The sequence below is a fragment of the Triturus cristatus genome, chromosome 3_2 (genome assembly GCF_964204655.1).
Source record: "Triturus cristatus chromosome 3_2, aTriCri1.1, whole genome shotgun sequence".
NCBI classification, from domain to species: domain Eukaryota; kingdom Metazoa; phylum Chordata; class Amphibia; order Caudata; family Salamandridae; genus Triturus; species Triturus cristatus.
The window spans coordinates 1,066,458,824-1,066,479,572 of record NC_140584.1 but is presented as its reverse complement, the minus strand read 5'-3'; the positions used below and the strand labels follow the sequence as shown (position 1 = coordinate 1,066,479,572).

Below are 20,749 nucleotides of genomic sequence, written 5' to 3'. Positions count from 1 at the left end.
GCAGAGGCATTTAGAGTCCTAATGTACAACACTCATGCCCCCATTGTCTTTGCCATATCTCGTTTTTTAATTTCAATGTGGCGTGTACGTTGGATTTTTTTAAACCAGCCATTACGGCCTTAGAAACTTGCATTGTTTGTATTCTTTTTTATCCTTGTATCTATTCCTTCCTTTTTAAAAGTTTTAATGGTAATATCTTTTGATGAAATAAGATTTTAAATCTCTAACTGCACTGTACTACACATGTGCCTGTCCCAGTGATTCTCAGGCAGTTTGATTTGGGAGGACTGATATATGATTTGCTTAGGCTTATCCCCTGGAAGATTTCAGAATGCATTTTATTATCGCCAAATGTGTCAAACTGTATAATTTTTTTATTGAAACATGTTTTTGCATATTTTCTTCTAGATGAATTAATTCTATGGTTATGTATTAATTATGGTTCATTTGTGTATACTCCCTCGGGAGAAGTTCTATGATTATGTACTTTTACGGTCCACGAGACTGAAATAAAGTTATGGAATGGAATAGAAACAAGTAGAGGATAGAGGGTTGGGATAGGAGTTGTTGCAGGCCAGACTACCAAGGGAGAGGAGAAGAGTAGAATTTTAGTCTTATTTGGTTTCCGTGGAAGAAAGTTAGCTGACATCCACCTTTGGATTTTAGTGCGGCAGGACCGGAGAATGTCCATGTCTGTAATAGGTTGAGCTTTTGACGTACAGTTGGGTGTCATCTGCATGTTTATGGAAGACATGGAAGAAATGTCCAGTAATGTCCAATAATATGCATATGGTATCAACAGTAAACAAAAATCTTTATTGGTGCCTCCCTCTAGTAAGGTTAAAAAGAAATGAGAGCCTATGTGCAGCTCTTCAAATTGGCTTGACTGTGTCACCTCCAAAACCACTGTTCTCTATAGTTAGTCCTATATACCTTTTACTTCTCAACATGTATCATGGGACCAGGGCCGGACTGGGAACCAAAACCGGCCCTGGCAAAGTGCTCGGCCGGCCCCCCCGGGGCTTGGGGGAGCCGCCGAGCTCTTTGCCTGGGCCGGTTTTCGGCCGATTTTGTTACAGGGACTATTTTGCAGCTATGCTGTAAAAATGGCCCTGTAACAAAAACGGCCCCCAGGGGCCCAAAACTGGCCCCCACCCTTGCGGCCCACCGGGGGATTGCCCGGTGCCCGCTACGGCCAGTCTGGCCCTGCATGGGACGAAAGCTCTAAGAATTCTAACGGTAAAGATGTAAGTGATGTAAAAAAATATTCAAAATGAAAAGATGCTTAACAGCAACCAATACCCTGTATGCTGATATCTCCACATCAAAGTCCTCGAGCAAGGGCCCGTCCAAAGCTTCCCCGCCAGCATCCTTCGCCTGGATGAAAACCCTCTCAGCCTCGATCAGAAGCTTGCTTTGAGCCCTCAGATGGCTGCTCTGTGGGCTCTGGGAGCTGAAATACCAATGACTGAGAGGTGAGTGCAAGGCAAGAAACATTTAGCAGACACAAAATAGAAAAAGACATTCATTTCAAAGAAAGAGATAAGTAATTTAATGGATATTGCAAATACATGCGATATATTTTTCACAAATTGCAGTATTGTGACAAACGTGAATTGCTCAGATTAAACATAAGGTATATATTTGTCTCTGGAATAGGGCCCTCAGGTTGAATACAAATGATGGTGGGAATGAACCCCAATCCGGAGTCACGGTGTGTGAGGATAATGTCAGACACTGAAAGCAGTCAATGCTTCTTAATCACTAGGGATAGTACCCTGACGCCGTGGAGGTAAGACTCCATAACTTCATAACACACCTCTAGCAGATGAAAGAGGGTCACTAAAGACCAGTCAGTCTCAAAACTGAAGAAGTCAGTATTTCATGCAGCGTGACGTTGTCAGGCAGCTCTAGCCAAACTGCTTCACCAGGCCGCAGAACACACGCTTGTGGACCAGTTTTGCACTCCCTGAGGCATCCGTCGCTGGGTAGCAGGCCCTTTGGTTGACTAGAAAGGAGGCCCTTCCATAAACCTGGTTCCTGGATTTTACATGTCATTTCTTAAGAGATGATACTTCTGTTAGGCCATTGTCGTAGAAGGGCATTTTAGAGGGATACATGCTCTGCTGACTACTGGGGCATCAAACATGTATAGTTTGTATAGGGGCTCTTGACTCAGCCTGCAAACATGTCTTAACATATGTTACTATCATACAGGCATCTTTGTCTTGTGAAACCACTCCTTTATTTGAGCCGGTGGTTTCCGGTGCTCGGCACCGGCACTTTGTCAACACCGGGGCTTGTGACAGTCTGCCACAAGGTGGCGCTGTCTGGCTAATTTAGAGATTAGCACAAGAGTGAATTATTTTTCAATGTATATTCAAAGTAACTGTTACCTGCCGCCCAACCCATTCTTATAGCTTTGGGGGCCTGAAATAGTCTGAATTGTCTCACTTGTAGGAGTGAGATGGTTAGAAGTTGTGTCTATCATTGGCAGCAAGACAGGGTCAATGAGGTGCCAGCTGCAGTGGGCCCCTGACGAGAACCCTGGCAGGTATTACAAATTAAGCACTGCGTGTAACAGTCACACAAATGTACCCAGCTGTAGAATGTATGTTTTAATAAACCTACCCTAATGAGTCTATCAGTGACTATCAATCTTTCTTGCTCTTGATCCAACCAAAACATAATGACAACATCTGACACTGCTATCTCTTTCGCAAGTGCACATGTCAGTAGAAAAGGGGTTAATGTGTATACTCCCTGCGTCCCCTCTGCGAAAAGACAAGCAATGTGTATAGGTTTACGTGGGGGATGGAACACCAAGTGCTAAAACAATAGAATTCCCCTGCTCACCCTTCGTTGAGGCTTTCCACTTCTTTTAAAACACTCCTAGCACATTCATCCCTTTCCTCTCATTTTTGCTTGTTTGGCCATTCAGAAACTAGTTTCTCATCTCTAAAGACCCTCTCGGGTCTAATTTTGGTCAGTGTGATTACTACTGATTAGCGGTGTTGTGTAGCATCAAACACGTAGCCTCTCGTGAAAGAGCCTTTCTGGTGTCTTCCCCTTCGCAGCAGCCTGGGCACATGCAATCTACACAGGTGACAATCTACTGCTAAACTAAACTGAGTCCGGGAAGCTTGTACTTGCAGCTCGCAGGCCTCAGGCAGCCTAGACTGTATTATTCTCTCAGTCACATCATGTTACTTTCACCAAAGCAGCTGGAGGTTTCTCGTGTAGGAAGCAATTATTCTGAAAACTGTCAAAGTGTCATTTTCCAATAATTCATTTTTTAAAGTCATGTTACAGCCTTGACACGTATCTGCAGCCGGGGCTCGGCTGCTATAAAAAGGAGACTTGGAATAAAAGGCGGGGCGGGGCAGGCCAGCTTGTATGCAATTAAAAGTGCTGACCTTGCATGGAATTAAAAGTGCTGACCTTGCATGGAATTAAAAGTGCTGACCTTGCATGGAATTAAAAGTGTTGACCTTGCATGGAATTAAAAGTGCTGACCTTGCATGGAATTAAAAGTGCTGACCTTGCATGGAATTAAAAGTGCTGACCTTGCATGGAATTAAAAGTGCTGACCTTGCATGGAATTAAAAGTGCTGACCTTGCATGGAATTAAAAGTGCTGACCTTGCATGGAATTAAAAATGTTGACCTTGCATGGAATTAAAAGTGCTGACCTTGCATGGAATTAAAAGTGCTGACCTTGCATGGAATTAAAAGTGTTGACCTTGCTGGCTATTTCGGAGTCATTGTCAGTGGATGTGTTCTACTCAGTAGGGTGGGCCAGGTATCAAGTAATGCAAAAGTGGAACAGAAGTTTCAGTGACTCCTTGACTGTAGTCTTAGATTAGCCTGAAAGGCTCTTTTATACAAGAGAATCTGTGATTATAAACTGCATTTCCAAAGTAGAGGGAACTGTGGGAGGGATTTTGTGATACAAATCCCACCTTCAACCAAGGAACATTTGCCCCATCTGCAGACCTTTTACTGTCATAAGTACATGTTGGATGGCCACCTGGGTGATACCAGGGGAAGTGGGCAAGGAGGTGGCACTTTGGATAAGCGTATACATAGGTTATAGCTTTGTGGGTATTACCTCATTTCAGAGGTTACAAATGGCGGGGTAGATGTGCAGGGTGGGCCTGAAAGAGCCCATACCTCTCGGAGCGTTACGCAGGGCTGATTTATACCGACTTGCCACTAATCGCATCGCCCTTCAGTGCACTGCGGCTGGTAGGAGGATGGACAGTCCTCACCAGAGATGCATCTGACTCTTCACTTACACCATGGTTGACACTAAATTGTGAGGAGCGGATGCATCTGGGTGCACCACTGAGTTGTTGAACAGGACCAGTACTGTATGACCTATGGATGATCATTTGTCTGCCCTTTCACAGAGTCAACTGAGCTACACCAAATCCTTTCTCATTGGCTCCATTGTCTTATATGGCATACAGTGCATTAACGAAGTATTTCATCACAGAATTTACATGGGTCTCCAAACTGAGGTCTTGGCGTACTACATAACATAACCTGCCGCTTTTCCATGATACGAGAAGTGAAGAGGATTCAGCAGGAAGGCCTGAAAAATAGCCGCTCCGCCCCCATCTGTTAAGGCTAAAGGCATTAAAGCCATTCCCTTGGACCCTCCAATATTATTTCAAATCACAGAGAGGGGTGATGCCCTTGAAAGTCATTAATGCATTAGGGCATTGTCTACCTTAGATTCCATGATAAGGCAGAGCACGCAAAATCTTTCTTTTGGGATTTCAAATGCACATTACACAGTATAGAAATTAGTGATGAATCCTAAGGGATCGCGATGAATGTATAGCACACACTGCTCTGCTGCTGTGTATTTAGTTATATCAGTCGAGTAGATGGCTGAGTGGGTGACATAGCCAACTGGTTGGGCTACCGAGTTTGGCCTTTTTCACTCCGGCTTATGATTTCAGTTAATTTGAGGCCATCTTCAATTGGTGGCAAAGATATATTTTTCAAAGGTGTGTCAGTTGTTTCAAGACATCCCTCTAAAAACACTCTGCAACAATTCTCTTCTCTAAGATATGCAGACTGTTGCCATACTGTTTTGAAAAGTTGAATGACAAAGTATTATTTGAATTTTGTGCAAATGTTGCATCACTACAGCACTCCACATAAATATATATTCATACCTTGGTAGTGAAAGTAAACCTGGCCACAAAACAAGTTATTTCAAGCAACTCTACTAATAAACACACATCTACAAATGTATTGCTACAGTGCAAAGGTCAAATTCCAGTTTATTTCCACAATAGAAAGAAACTGCCATGAGAAACTAAAGTTTACTGCCTCACAGAGTGCATGAAAACAACTCTACAAATAGTCACAAGGCCTCTTCAAAGGGATTTTTTTGTATAGTATTTGGTTACCTTTGTGCATAAATGCAACCCCTTACACTGTAGTCTATAAAAATAAATGCACATAAAAAAATACCACAGCATAAACCATATAGAGAAGGGGATCATGGGGGAGAGGGAGAGGGAGGGAGAGGGAGGGAGAGGGGGAGAGGGAGGGAGAGGGGGAGAGGGAGGGAGAGAGAGGGGGAGAGAGAGAGAGAGAGAGAGAGAGAGAGAGAGCGAGAGAGAGAGATAGAGTATACATGGTTGCGTAGTCTCACCTACACTAAAAGTGGGAGCTTCCAAAGTAATATCTGCAGAAGTTCCACACAGCCCATTACACAGTAGAGCAGCTCACTGTCAGAAGATGAGCATTATTCCTTGTACATACCTCTCGATTGAGCTTTCCGTCGCTTGTGCGGGAGAGTCTTTGGGTGTCAACAACCCACTGGCTTCTTTAACGTTGGATTGCCCATGCAGGAAAGCCACAAATGTTGCATTTATATCTTGCTTCCACAAGAAAGTATAATTTCCAAAAACGTCTAATGTCGCCTACGGGAGGAAAAACAATAATCATGAAACCAAGAAAAATGTCTGGCACAAATGACCTCAAATGGCAGAGTGGGGACACAGGGCCAGATGTGCAAACCCATATTGTGGATATGAACCTTGAGATTCACAAAATGGCGATTTGTGATGTACTAAATCCACTTTGTGATTTGGTAAAGCCATTCTGAAACATCACAAAATGGGTTTAGTGAATTATTCCAATTTGCAAGGGGGGTAAGTGGAGCATTCCCTTCTAATTGCAAATCGGAATAACATGTATCAATGGTTAGTTAACCGCAATTGCAGTTGCACGCCATTGAAAAGCTATTGACTCTTCCCAGGATGTGGTAAACCATTCTCGAAGAGGATAGCTTCCCATTTCGGCATTGTGTAGAGAGACCTCAGAAAGAGAATTCAGTGGTCCGGTGCATCAGTACCTGCTCCCCCAATGCATTGTCAAATGAGAAACATGTTTTTCTAAAGCAACACTGATTCCCTTAAAGAGCATGGGCTGTTTTAAAAGAATGGGTTGCCATTTGGAAATGCAAATGCAGACACATTCATTTTGCTTGCATTCTTAAATGTAACCTATTCTATTAGTCTGTTGTTCCTTGCAGGGCTCAATGGAAACAAAAAACAAAGTTTTCAGACCAATTGTTTAGTAAGTGACCACATACCCCTACAGTGTGACTGACCGCTGCAGTGCTTCCTATACAAAGAGTGGGAAATCTTTTGTTGATTGCAGGTGGACGACGGATCTACGATTTTGTATCACTGATTGGTTCTACTACTAAAGACATCACCATTGAGGTGTCTACCTATTGAGACCTGTTGAAGACTCAGTTACAACTTGATAATTAGGGGTCAAAACGTCAACGTACATGTGTTGACTTTAATACATTTTTGCTACCCGCAGAACCCATTGGGTAATTTGGGACCTGGGCTCTCTGTTATGAAAACTTAAGCTTTTTAGGTCAACTTTATGTTTAATTGATTACTATCTTGCACCATTCACTAAATACTGCGCTATTCACAAGGAGCACCTACAGTATTTTGTCAAAACTTGTCTGTACGAAACTTGTCTGTAAAATATTGTCATGGTCAACATGGAATGTACAGACCTGAATCTTGCACAGGCTGTGCATCCAAATATAAGAGCGTGCTCTTTTTAAACTGGGCTGCCTCACTTTCCAGGCTAGGTCGGGAACCGCCCCTGAGTTCATATGCTCTACTATAAAATCCTACCTTCCAAGCCGTGAACTTCGTTCCACCCATATGGCCTTGTTGGCCATTCCTCGCTTTAAGAAACAGAAGTCTGGCGGAGCAAAGTTCGCTGTTCTCGCCCCGCTCTTTTGGAACTCCCTTCCTGCTGCCCTTCGCACATCTCCTTCCTATGCACAGTTTCGGAAGGACCTCAAAACCTTTTTATTCCTGCGCGCCTACAATGTCTAGTCTCTCTCTGCTGACGGCCACCGCATTATCCAAAGCGCCATGAAACCGTATGGTATAAGTGCGCTTAATAAATGCTTTTAAATTCAAATTCAAATTCAAATAAGGGTACTTACTAAACAATTGGAGGGCTAAAAACATTGTTATCTGTTTCCAATTAATTGCATAGATTATTATTGCTCAGGAAGTGAAGGCTATTTACTTCCCGTGAGGGAACCATTATTCTTATGAATCATATACCAACCCAGGTTCCTAGGGAAACTGGGTTGCCGCATTTTGTGCTTACTAGTTCCTTGCAGGCCATAATCTGTGTTTTAGTAGCCAATCACAGAGGGGTCACAGATATTGACCTGCATAATTAAAATTCATTAGGCAGGTTGTTCTGCAACTGTGACTAGAGATTTATATTCTTCAAACCTTTATAAAAATATAATATCAATATAATACATTTGATAGTTTGGCAGATCTAAAGGTTGGATCAGAGACATCTCAAGCCTGGTGGTTGTATTTCCAGTAAAATTGACTCATCATTTTTTCCTTCAGATGAAGAAAGTATATGCTCTATATATGTTATGTAAAAGGATTATGATGTACCTTAATATCATAAAATATATTTAATTACTCTTCAGGTGTTTTGATATGATTACAATCAAGAATCTTTAGACTAATCTTGGTACATTTATTCATGTTTTTCATTGGCTGCTAAATATTTTAAGGCTCCGTCACTTGTGGCCACCAACAAAATCTATGACTTGTTAGTCCCAGTGACCAGAACTGGCCCTATGACAGAAAGGGAGATCCAAAAAAGGATTTTCAGATCACCAATGATCTGAAGATTTAAGATCCACAAAGACCGTGCCAGATTTTCTGCTGACGGTAACACTGAAATCCTGTCACTATATAACTGTGCTCGGAATGTGCTTTGTAGGATTACAGGTATCCAGGTGAGTTTTCTGCTTGCATTGCTTCCTTACACCTGCCCCATGAAAATGCACAAGACTAATGTATTCTCAATAGCATATATTGAGGGTCGCCTACACAGAGGCTAAAGTGCAGTATTCTGACCGGTTTAAAAAAACTGGACCTTACATCATATCACTTCATTCTTGACTTCATAAAATGTGCAAAGTTCGAGAACAGCAAGAGCCCAGAGGTGCACAAGCGGTTTATAACGCCTGGGTCTATGGAGGGATCAAAGCAGCCCTGTGGCAAATTACACTTACTCCGGTGCAATTCACACAAAATGTTGGAATTTCTTGTTACACGTGTTACGCGGCATTCCCAAAATGACTCCATTACGCAATTTGAATGACCAGAATGAGAACAGCCGTTTTTGTGGCAATTGAGTTTTTGGTGCTATTTCCAAACAGTATCTCACGCTAAAATAAAGCATTACTCTATGTGGGATAGAGAGGGGTGAATGTGCCAGAAGGTGCCCTTCTTTGGTAGATGGGTAGAATCAGGGTGCTCAGGTGTCCTTAGAAATGGGAAACCCTTTACCCATTAGAGCCATTAGAACATGCTTCATTGAGAGTTGAAGGGCAAAGCTGAGTCACTGTCCTTGCAATCAGTTGTCTCAAGTTGTAGTTCACATCTGTTCATGAAGTCAGTAGCCTTGAAAACTACAAAAACTACGTAAGATACAGTCACGCAGATGCGTCCTTCAACTTTCTATTCAATTTGGCGTTAAATGCCACATTTGCATTTCGTGTACTTATGCATAATTTCATATAATTCACCCAAAATGTTTAATAATCAAGCAAAAGCAAGCAATGAAGTGAGTTTTTCCCAGTCTTAGATATAAGGTGAGCACTTTAGGACATGCTGCAGACTTGGAAAACCATGGAAAGAAAGAAATGACAACTAGTGACAAGAAAGGGTCGGTTTCCTCAGCAGACCACTGCAGACACCTCTGATGCCGTCACATCAGAAACAGCTAGCCATTCCCTGCCAATCACAGGCCCATGGTCCCTCTAACGCAGAATGCAATATTTTGATACATGGGAATGGTAAAGGATTTGTGCAAGGCTGTCCCTGTGAGATAATGAGTCAATGTATGTGTGTGAGACCATTAATGCTACTTTTTCTTTTATTGCAATATTAAATGCACCATCAATGCAAATCTTAACATGAAAATGCCTAAAAATGAGATGTTCCCCATTCTACGCTGTCTTTTCTTGTCTGTCATAGTGTCATGTTGATGTTTTCAATCTTTTTCTTGTGTAAAGTCTGGGGAAAGTAATAGTTATAATAAGTATTTATTTTGGGCTTACTGCCGCTTTTGAAGCACAGGTTAAAAAATAAGTAAAATAAAGGTGTTACCTAATTAAAGGCACTGAAGAAAGAAGAAAGGCTGATACGGTCCAATGACGAATCGAAATAATGACCTGGAGGTAACCACAAATGTCAACTACAAAATTAAACAGAAAAAGGTACCCGCCTATGGTAACCACCCAGACTGTGATTCTAGAAACCCTTTTCCACACTTTCTGTCGCAGTCATGTGTCACCATTTAAGTTTCCAGTGTTGCACTGATCTAACAAAGCACCATCTGGAGCCAGGAAATTAATGTCGTCATCCCAACCAAATAGCTTAAATTCCTATATATTTCCTCCTCAGTAGGAGGGAAAAAAGTATCAATAAAACCAACGTTACCAAAGGTTCCGAAATAATATCATTCCCTCTGCAGAGTCTTTATTTTTGAAAGGTTATCGAGTAACATTTAAGGCACCAGGGATAAGAAACAAAGGGCCAGATTTACGACACATTTTACCGTTGCAACCAGTAAAATGAATTTTCCTAAGTATCAACACTATTTTGCGAGTCGGTAACCTATTTCCAACTCGCAAAATACGGTTTGCGAGTCGATATTAGAAAGGGGCTAGTAAAGGGCGTTCCTTCCAAAATGTGAGTCGCACTGGTATGTATGAATGTTTTGAGCCCAGAAATGCGGTTGCAAAACATTTGCAGATTACCATCAATTTCAAATTGGTGGTAAGCCATTGGGGACACTTTCCCCTTTGGGAATGGGGGCGCCAACATTTTTTCAAAGCAGGTAGTGGTCTCACGGACCACTGTCCACTCTGAAAAAAAGGAAAACTTTTGATTTTTGTACTGCATCCTGTTTACAGGTTGTATTTTTTTCTTTAAACTGCTTTGTTTAAAAAGCAGTCACAGACATTGTGGTCTACTGACCCCAGCAGGCCACCATCACTGTGAGTGCCGGCCATTCCCAAAGGGTCTCTCATTGCAACCTGCCTCATGAATATAAATGAGGCAGGTACCTTGCAACCTATTTGGGAATCGCAAACAGGGTCTGGGACACTGTTGTACATCAGGTTTTGCAACTCGCAAATTGTGGGTCGCTAAAAATTGCAATTTGCAAGTCGCAAAACCTGATGGTCATACATGTGACTCAAAGAAGCCAAGCTACATGACAATGTACTGAATCACTGAGCGTCAACACAAGGCTCTGCCATGGCATCTGAATAAAGGCAATAATGTTTTCGTAGGAAGAGAAGCCCATTATTATTATTTATTAATAGGATTATTCACTATTAATAGCATTATTAATCCTAGGTGGAGCTTTGTTGATAACCTGTATGGCGCTGTCCCATGCATCCATAAAGACGATATTTTAACGATTGAAAGAGCTATTGCTACAGCATCTCCTTCTAACATAATTATCACCTTTTAAAATGCCATTCTAGTTCTCAATATTTTGTTTGCTTTTCTAGCGTGTGTTCATAATGTGGATCCTGACTCAACATCGACGTGTTTCGCTCCTGGCTGGTAGGCCTTTGAGCTTCCTCTTAACATACTTTCAGAAAGTGAAGAGTCATCCCTGGTACCCGGCATTACTGCTTTCAGACCTAACAGTTATACTGAAGCCGGTGCCATGGAAGCCTTCGTTGGCGCTGAGAGCAGCATCAAACGGCATCAGGGAGGTCCATGCATGCCACACTAGGCCTCCACGCTGATTCCAGTGGTGCTCCAACGTCTTAGGTAGACTCTTCATGAGGTAGTCCTTGAAAGCCTATGCAGCCTCATGGGACACGGTTTCCTGAGATGCTGCAGCTTTGTAGGTGATCATTCCTAGGCAAGCATCACTTTTTCAATGGTCATGGTCGATGGAATCAACCAGCTCATGACTGCTTCTATGCATCACGTTGTTGCACTTGCTATAGATTATAAATGACTACTCAAGATGTGATGTGATAACTATAAAAACACAAACAATGGCAATTAAGTTTGAAAGTGGCAACTTAAATAGTTTCACTGGGTTCTAAGTGAGTTCTTTAGTCACATCACATGGGCTAGAGAAACAAAGGGATTTGGTTGGGAATGCTCCATGTATGTACTCGGTAATGCCGTGTCCAGCTAACATCGTGCAATGACAGTGTGACACATAGCACATAAGTGGCACCTGTGGCTGTGCCATCTCAAAAGAGGGCATTGTAAGATTATTTTTGAGAGTACAGAATCTCAAAGATACTATATCCCCTGTACTGTTAATGAAATCATTTTCTTCACCATTTGTTGAAATCCTCAGGGATTGGGAAATATCTCCCACATTTTGTCCATAATTTTAAATAACTTTATATTCTAGTCTCATTTTTCCATTTTGGTGCATTCAAGAAAATCATGTACATTACTTATGGTGGTCAATTTCCCAAATTTAGCTCAACCGCTGTCAATTATTAGTCTCATTTACACATGCTAAGCAGACACCGCCTCCCCTTCACCTAAATTTGCTAAAATATAACCACATGTGACCTAGAAACGTGATAAGACAATATGATGAGAATCAACACACCTACATTCATGTTACGGGTAAGCCTGGGCGGAGTCCGTGAAGTGCAAAAATAACTTTTCCGCACTACGCTAAGCTCCGTGAGCAGCGGAGTGCATTAGGTAAATGCCGTTCGTGCACTGGCGTAACGAAAGTTGAGGGGGCCCCCCTTCAAGGTACATGAAGGGGCCTCCACTCAGTATTTAAGATGGAGCTCTCAGGCCTGAGTACGGTGCTGAGGGGGCCCCCTGCAGCTCGGGCCCCCCTGCACCGCAGGGGCTGCGGGGGCCTGTGTTACACCCCTGCGTTCGTGGTGATTTTCAGTGCCAGGTGCTTGTCCACACTGTACAATCATCGCAAATGCCACCATGCACAGCGCAAGCAGGCACTGCTTCCTTTCTGCAACTCGAGTAGATTTTTACTCAAGCGGCAGCTTTCTCAACTCGAACGGACGGTTTCTCAACGCGAGCGGTCACGAGCGTACGCGACCACTCACAATGAGAAATCTGACCTGAGTTGAGAAATCTCGCCGGGAGGTTGATTTTCAATGCTCGCGCTCGCCAACTTCATGTTGACAATTGCGAGCGAGTAAATATCTCGCCGGAGGTGGATTTTCCCCGCTAGCACTCGCTAACTTGACATTGACGAACGCGTGTGAGGAAAAAAACTCCGCTACGCAATGCGAAGCAGAGTTTTTCGGAACTCTACGAGCTCCGCAGAACGCGGAGTGAGGAAAACTCTGAGAGCAGAGTTCACCGCCCAACTTAGTTACGGGTGCCAAGCAGTGTCAAATGTTTATATTTAGCATGGCTTATATTGCAGAAGGCTGGAAGCCACATTAGGGGGCACCTCAACTTTGCATCACTGCTTTTTAAACTCCCTAATCACTTGTTTAGCTGGAGATGCAGTTTAAAAGAAGAACTTGTGTATTAAAGTATATTTAGAGCTGGCTCTTGCAGCATTTTACAGATGTGTCTCACTGTACTCTTTTTTAAAATATAATTTAATAAGAGAGAAACAGGTATATATAGAGTATACATACATAACAATTCGATTAGGAGCATACTGTACATGATGGACAGTCAATTCCTTGATTTTACAATAAAATGTATTTGTTTACTGTGTTAAGAGCAATGCAGGGCTAAGTATGCGAAAATAATGGAGCAGAAGGCTTCCCGTTTAGACTTGATCATAAATAGTTAAAACTTCTACAAAGTTGGTACCAAACTTTATACAAGCTATACAATAAATGCATTATAATATATACATTATGTTAAGAACTTAAAAGAAATAGGGATATAACCTTAAAAACATTTGCCCCCCGGAGGCTCTAAGTTAGTCCCGCCCATTTTTCTTCGTCTGCTAGTAAGCCATGTGGTCAAGGGTAACCAGATCTTGCGTCCACTACTCTTAGAGTGACTACCCTTACAGTTATACAAAGCTATTTCTTGCCTATATATACTCAAAGGGCAGCCACACCATGCCTGTTACATAGGGGATCCTGGATCCTTCCAGGTTGTTGCAATCAGCAGCCAAGCTACTGCTTCTAAAATAAATATAAAGTTAATTTGTATCACATCTAATTCTACCCGACTGTTATACCCAAGAAGTATCATGAGCGGACTGATGGATACCTCTTTTCCTATCATATCTTTCCAGAAAGTCTCAATTCCTCCTTTTAAAGGTAGGAGTTTTTCACAATCAAAGAACATATATACCATTTCAGTCGGTCTCTCTGCGCATCTAGGGCATTTGTCATTCTCCCTCTTCCCCCAATCAAATAACTGAGCTGGTGTAAAATACAAACTCAAAAATGTTTTGTAATGTTGAGCCTCCAAGTTAGTTGTGAAGAAAATGTTCCTCCCAAGTGCAATTGACATATATAGATCAACATTCCCATCCTCAAACCACCTGGCCCAATTGGCTTCAGTCTTTTCTAAATCATCAGAGGAGTTATCGAGTAAGGTTTTGTAAGTAGTTCCTATCTTACATCCGCCTCGCTGAATAGCTTCTAGGAGAGGAATCTTATCTAGAATCACCGACTCACCCCGAAGTTTGGATGCCTTATAGATGTCTTCATTCCTACTAATACTGGATTGTTCCCAGTGCCTACCAATTACATCATAAAACATATCCGGGAAGAGGGATGATATCTATAGGGGTGTATATCCATTATATCTCAAAATCTTCATTAGTCTGCCCACCTTTTTCCAAACTTTCCAGGCTGCCACTAGGCATTTAAAACTGTTTTTGTTTTAATAACAAGGCTCAACTTGTCAGAGGAGAACCCCATATGCATCTCTTCCTATAGCCGGCTGACATATGGAAGGGGGAGCAGAGCAACATTCCTGTACTTCCATATTAAAACTATCTGCTGAAAACAAATCTGCCATCTGCTGAAGGAGAGCCGACCAGTAGCAGAATAACAAATTAGGGACGGCCCACCCACCCTTTTCCTGAGGAAGTATAAAGTATTTTAAAGAGAGACGTATTTTCTGGTACCGTCATATAAAATTAATAAACATAGAGTCCAGTTTCTTAAATGTGAGAGCTTCTATCTCCAGGGAGATGGAGCGAAAGAGATAAAGTACCTTAGGGAGAATAATCATTTTAAGTATATTGCATCTGCCTATTATTGATAGGCGTAATGTATCTATGCGTCTTAAGTCAGTACTAATACTACTCAGGAGTGGATCCAAGTTAATCGGCCATATTGAGTCCACCTCGCAGTTTATTCTAACTCTTAAATATATAGCTGTAACGGTCTTACGAGTATCATGAAAAGTGATATTTTTAGAACATACAATCTGCGTCTTCTCTTTGTTCCTCAATATCATGATTTCCTCCCAAATTCTCCTGCTAAGTTTCCGACCTCTATGATTGTCTTTTCCGGGTCTGATGTTACAATGGCTATGTCATCTGCGTATGCCAGAACTTTAGTTTCGTAGCCGTTAATAGTAACAGGGTTTATTAATTGGCTTTGTAGGATCTGATTAATGAGTGGATCGATGTACAAAGCAAACAGGATTGGAGAACAGGGACAACCCTGCCTTGGCCCTCTGGCCACCTTACCAGATTCGATACCCATCATTTGTAACCTGCCATACAGATTAAAATATGTTGCCCTAATGGCGGTAATAAGACGCGAGCGGAAGTTGAGCTGTGCCAGAATTCCCCAGAGAAACTGCTAGGACACTCGACCAATGTCTTTTTCCGAGTCAAGGAGGATCATAGCAACCCAGTCTCCAGTTACTTCTGCTATATCAAACCGAGATATAACATGTCTGATACGATTGGTGGCTCCTCTGCCCGGTATAAACCCACGTTGCCATAGAGAGACCAGGTTAGCCATGACCCTCCATAACCGAATAGCCAAACTTTTTCGAGTAGAGTTTGGTGTCAGAATTTATTAGAAAAACTGGACGATAAGATGTAGGAGTATCCAACGGCTTCCCTTTCTTTGGGAAGATAACCATATCTGTGCCATGCTAAGAATGGGGAGGAATCCCGTTTTGCTGTATGTCTAAAAATAGATCCAACTTTAGAGGAGCTAGCTGAGGAAGAAGCACTTTATATAATTCAAGAGGAATCTTATCAGGGCTGGCAGCCTTCCCTGAAGCCATCCGTTGTAGAGCATCTATAACTTAATCCTATGTATTATCAGACCCCCATCTCCCGATAAATTGCTGAATCAATTGCTCTAAGTCGCTCACACCTGTTTCTTCGCTCTCCCCCAAAAGGAGGTGCAGGGTGCACCCTCCTGATATAATTCTCTATGAAATTGCTCAAATATACTTAGAATATCACTGGGATCCATAGCGTATTGGCCATCGTTCTTTTTTATTCTTTTAATAATATTCCTTGCAGTTTTCTGTCTAGCGCGGAGCACCAACAGCTTTCCTACTGACTCCCCATATTCATAGACCTAATTTTTAGGTGTTTGGAAGCCTTCGGCCATTGTAACACTGAAATATCTATTAATCTCGGATTTTACTGCAACCACTTATAATTGTAATGCATTTTGTTCTTGTGCCTGCTCCTACCCCTGGCTATTGCTATTACATGTTCTTTCTCCAGATATGCTAGCCTTTCGATCAATTCATTAACCTCGGCCCTCTGTTCTTTCAGTCTCTGTTCCACAAAGCTGATAACTTCTCTCCCTTCAACCCGGCTTTAAAAGCGCCCCAGACACCTCCGTGAGGCGCACTATAGCGATTTATATCGAAGAAGTCTACCCGCCAACACCTAATGTACTCCATAAATATCTCATTAGAGAAATGTTTCCTATCGAAGGTCCATTTTACCTGGTTTCTGTGCCCCCCCCCCCCCCCAATCCTACAATATCCAAAAATAGGGGATTGTGAACTGAGAATACTTTAGGGAGCTCTTTAATTCCAGTTTTATAAAGGATAGTAGTTAAAGCCAGGAAATAATCTAACCAAACATGCTTTTTGTGTGGGCAAGAAAAATAAGTATACCCTGGGTCCAAGGGTTTCTTAAAGGCCCATACAACACTGAAACCATGGGTGGCGAGAGGTTAATGCCCTATAACTTAGGGTTTTCTTCCACTGTACATGTTAATTGATATTATCACACATAATCAAAGGGTCTGGCCAGGATGCTAGCTCAATCTTTAAATCCTCAAATACTTTAGGATCATCTTGATTAGACCCATAAATAGTGCATACTGTCAGTCCTATAAATCAATCAATCAATCAATCAAGACATTTGTGAAGCGCGCTACTCACCCGTGAGGGTCTCAAGGCGCTGGGGGGGGGGGGGGGGGTGCTGCTACTGCTCGAACAGCCAGGTCTTGAGTAGCCTCCTGAAGGTTAGTAGGTCTTCGGTCTGCCGTAGGAGGATGGGGAGGGTGTTCCAGGTCTTGGCGGCGAGGTGGGAGAACGATCTACCGCCGGTAGTCGCTCTTTGGATGCGGGGGACGGTGGCGAGGTCGGTGGAGCAGAGCTGGCGGTTTGGGGTGTGGAAGGTGAGTCGTTTGTTGAGGTATGCTGGTCCGGTGTTGTGAAGTGCCTTGTGTGCTTGGGTGAGGAGCTTGAAGGTGATCCTCTTGTTGACGGGAAGTCAGTGCAGGTCTCTCATGTGGGGTGTGATGTGGCTGTGGAGAGGGATGTCGAGGATCAGGCGTACAGAGTCGTTCTGTATGTGTTGCAGGTTTTTCAGTAGTTTGGCCGGGGCTCCCGTGTAGAGGGCGTTTCCGTAGTCCAGTCTGCTGCTCACGAGGGCCTGGGTGACCGTTCTTCTAGTGTCAGTGGGGATCCATCTGTAGATCTTTTGGAGCATGCTGAGGGTGTTGAAACAGGAGGATGAAATGGCGTTGACTTGCTTAGTCATGGAGAGGGTTGAATCGAGGATGAATCCCAGGTTGCGTGCGTGGTCCGTGGGTGTCGGTGCTGCTCCCAGGACCGTCGGCCACCAGGAGTCGTCCCAGTCAGATGGGGTGGAGCCGAGGATGAGGACCTCCATCTTGTCCGAGTTCAGCTTCAGACAGCTGTTCTTCATCCATTCGGCGACGGCTTTCATTCCTTCGTGGAGGTTGGTTTTGGTGGTGAGAGTGTCCTTGGTGAGGGAGAGGATCAGTTGTGTGTCGTCGGCGTAGGAGATGTTGTTGAGGTCATGCCGTCTGGCGACCTAGGCGAGCGGGGCCATGTAGATGTTGAACAACGTTGGGCTGAGGGAGGATCCTTGGGGTATGCCGCAGATGATCTTGGAGGCTTCGGATCGGAAGGGAGGGAGGCGGACGCTCTGGGTTCTGTCGGAGAGGAAGGAGGTGGTCCAGTCCAGTGCTTTGCATCAGATTCCTGCGTCGTGGAGGCGAGTGCGTAGGGTGCGGCGGCAGACTGTGTCGAACGCGGCTGATAGGTCCAGAAGGATGAGGGCCGCAGTCTCGCCGTTGTCCAGCAGGACGGCGGCGATGAGGGCCGTTTCGGTGCTGTAGTTGCTGCGGAACCCAGACTTGGACGGGTCCAGGATGTTGTTCTCCTCGAGGTAGCGGGTCAGCTGTTTGTTGACGGTTTTCTCGATGACCTTCGCTGGTAACGGGAGCCGGGAGATGGGCCAAAAGTTCTTGAGGTCCCTCGGGTCTGCCTTGGGTTTCTTGAGCAGGGCGTTGATGTCGGTGTGCTTCCAGCTCTCCGGGAAGGTCGCGGTCTCGAAGGAGATGTTGATGGCCTTGTGGAGGTGGGGTGCGATGTTGGCGCTGGCTTTGTTGAAGATGTGGTGAGGGCACGGGTCTGATGGTGAGCCTGAGTGGATGGTGCTCATGACTTTGATGGTGTCGTCATCGTTGATGTTGGTCCAGGTGAGTAGGGGGTCGCCATTGGTGGTGGTCGTGGGGTCTGAGGTGTCGTTGGCTGCCGTGGTAGGGCAACCACTGCCCCAGCTCATCCTCTCCCTCACCAAAGACCCCACCACTGTCAAACTCAACTTCCACAAAGGAATGCAAGACGTCACAGTCTGGATGATCAACCGCTGCCTGAAGCTCAACGCCGAGAAGACAGAAGTCCTCATCACCACCCCTTCTGCATGGGACAGCACCTGGTCGCCAACCACCCTCGAAAGCCCACCTACCCCCTCAGACCACGCCAAGAACCTCGGAATCGTACTCGACTCATCACTCACCATGAACCAACAGGTCAACGCCATCACCTCCAGCTGCTTCAACACCCTCCGCATCCTCCACAAGACCTTTAAGTGGATCTCCCTGAGTCAAGGAAGAGTCACCCATGCACCCATCACCAACAGACTGCACTATGGAAACACACTCTATGCCGGCATCAACAAGTCCCTACTCCGCAAACTCCAGACAATACAGAACATCGCCGCCTGACTCGTCCTCAGCATCCCCCGACACGAACACATCAGCCAACACCTACAAAGTCTCCCCGTGGAGAAAAGAGTCACTTTAAAAATCCTCACTCACGCCTACAAATGCCTACACAACAACGGACCCAAATACCTCAACGACAGAATCGACTCTCACGTACCCAAAAGAAACCACCGATCTTCCATCCTCGCACTGGCCAAAACCCCGTGCATCCACAGAGCCAGAGCAGGTGGAAGATCCTTCTCTCACATTGCAGCCAAGACCTGGTACGAGCTACCGGCAGACATCAGATGCGCCCCCTCCCTAAACACCTTCAGGAAGACCCTCAAGACCTGGCTGTTCGGCTAAACAGATCTCTGGACCCCCCCCCCGCGCCTTGATTCCCATATGGGTGAGTAGCGTGCTTACAATTCCATGATTGATTGATTGATCGACTGCCCATCTACCCCACTTATCCGCTAATGTTCGTTTCACTAAACCAGTATTGTCTTTAACATGTATAGCTACCCCCTTTATTGTCGAGGTGTGCGTTGAACATATAGCTAGGGAATACCCTTTTATCCACATAAATCCCTTCTTACCCCAGGGTATGTGGGTCTCTTGTTGCCAGATTATATCCGAGCTTAGGGATCTTAATATCTTAGAGATCCTTAACTGCTTAGCAGTATCGTTCAAGTCTCCCACATTTACAGAGCATATGATTATCTTAGCCATCATAGTACTTAGAAACAAAATTCCAATGACTACCCATCTCTTCTATATTTAAAAACATTTCTAATCAATTTCCTTATTTTCTCTCTGAGTTTATTTACTACTCCCCAGACCCACCTTCCCCTATGCCCCCCACCCAATTCAGTCCTGCCAACCACCTCCCTACCTCGTCTCCCCCCCGCCCACCCCCAACCATGAAAGCTGCCAGACCGAACATCGGTCTGTAGTAGATGAGAGCAGCACCCTCTGACCAGTGAAAACTACATTAAACAAGTAGCTATCCCCACCAACTAGAAAAACATAAATTAACATCTACCCAAAGGCAACGAGTTTCTACTTATGTAACCCAAAACCCCTTGTGTATCCTCAGAACGTCAGAAATAGAAGATCTTTGGAACATTTTTAGTTTGCTAGTATATTTCACTCACTACGTTGGGTTACTGAGATTTTACTGACATATTTTTGTTTGTTAGGTCCTGGAAGGCCACAGATATTACAATATAACAATTTGAATCCATATTAATTGCTTTATTCTGCTTGTGATTTTTACACCTTTAAAACCTTGACTAACCTTTGTCTGAAAAGATTTCTTAATAGTGTGTTAGATTTATTTCATAAGTGAGCTGTGCATTTCCTGCTGTACACATTGTAATTCTTTAGTCCCGGAGCTAACAAATCAACACAAAGCATTATTGGCTGATGACAAAGAAGCGGGTATATTCACGGAGCTGAACTGCAGATCATCTTACCTGGGAAGCCCAGCTCCACCACTTGACCAAACTGTGCGATCATAGACAAATCCCTTACTTCATTATCGTATTCTGTGGCGGCTCCAAGCAGCTCAGTTTTAAGTGTGCAGTCCTATCATATCTCATCTTATTATATCAATGTACTCCCGCCAGCAAACCACGTGTGGCGTGCTTGATGGTACATTTCTTTGGCTGGCTCGCTTCGGCTCTTAAGGCCAGATCAGACTCCTAGCTCAGCTCTGGATTGCCTCTAACAATGAATG

The 20,749-nt window shown here is 43.9% G+C and overlaps 1 protein-coding gene across 1 annotated transcript in view; it reads right to left on the bottom strand.

The window, feature by feature from the left end:
- Positions 1-20,749, bottom strand: part of LOC146859134 (uncharacterized) — a 2,052,335-nt gene that overhangs the window by 1,781,828 nt on the left and 249,758 nt on the right. The window contains exons 22-23 of the mRNA XM_085649806.1: positions 5,784-5,944; positions 1,303-1,453 (exon numbers count right to left, since the gene is read on the bottom strand). Of these exons, the coding sequence (XP_085505932.1) occupies positions 1,303-1,453; positions 5,784-5,944 (312 nt within the window). The remainder of the gene's footprint in view (positions 1-1,302; positions 1,454-5,783; positions 5,945-20,749) is intronic.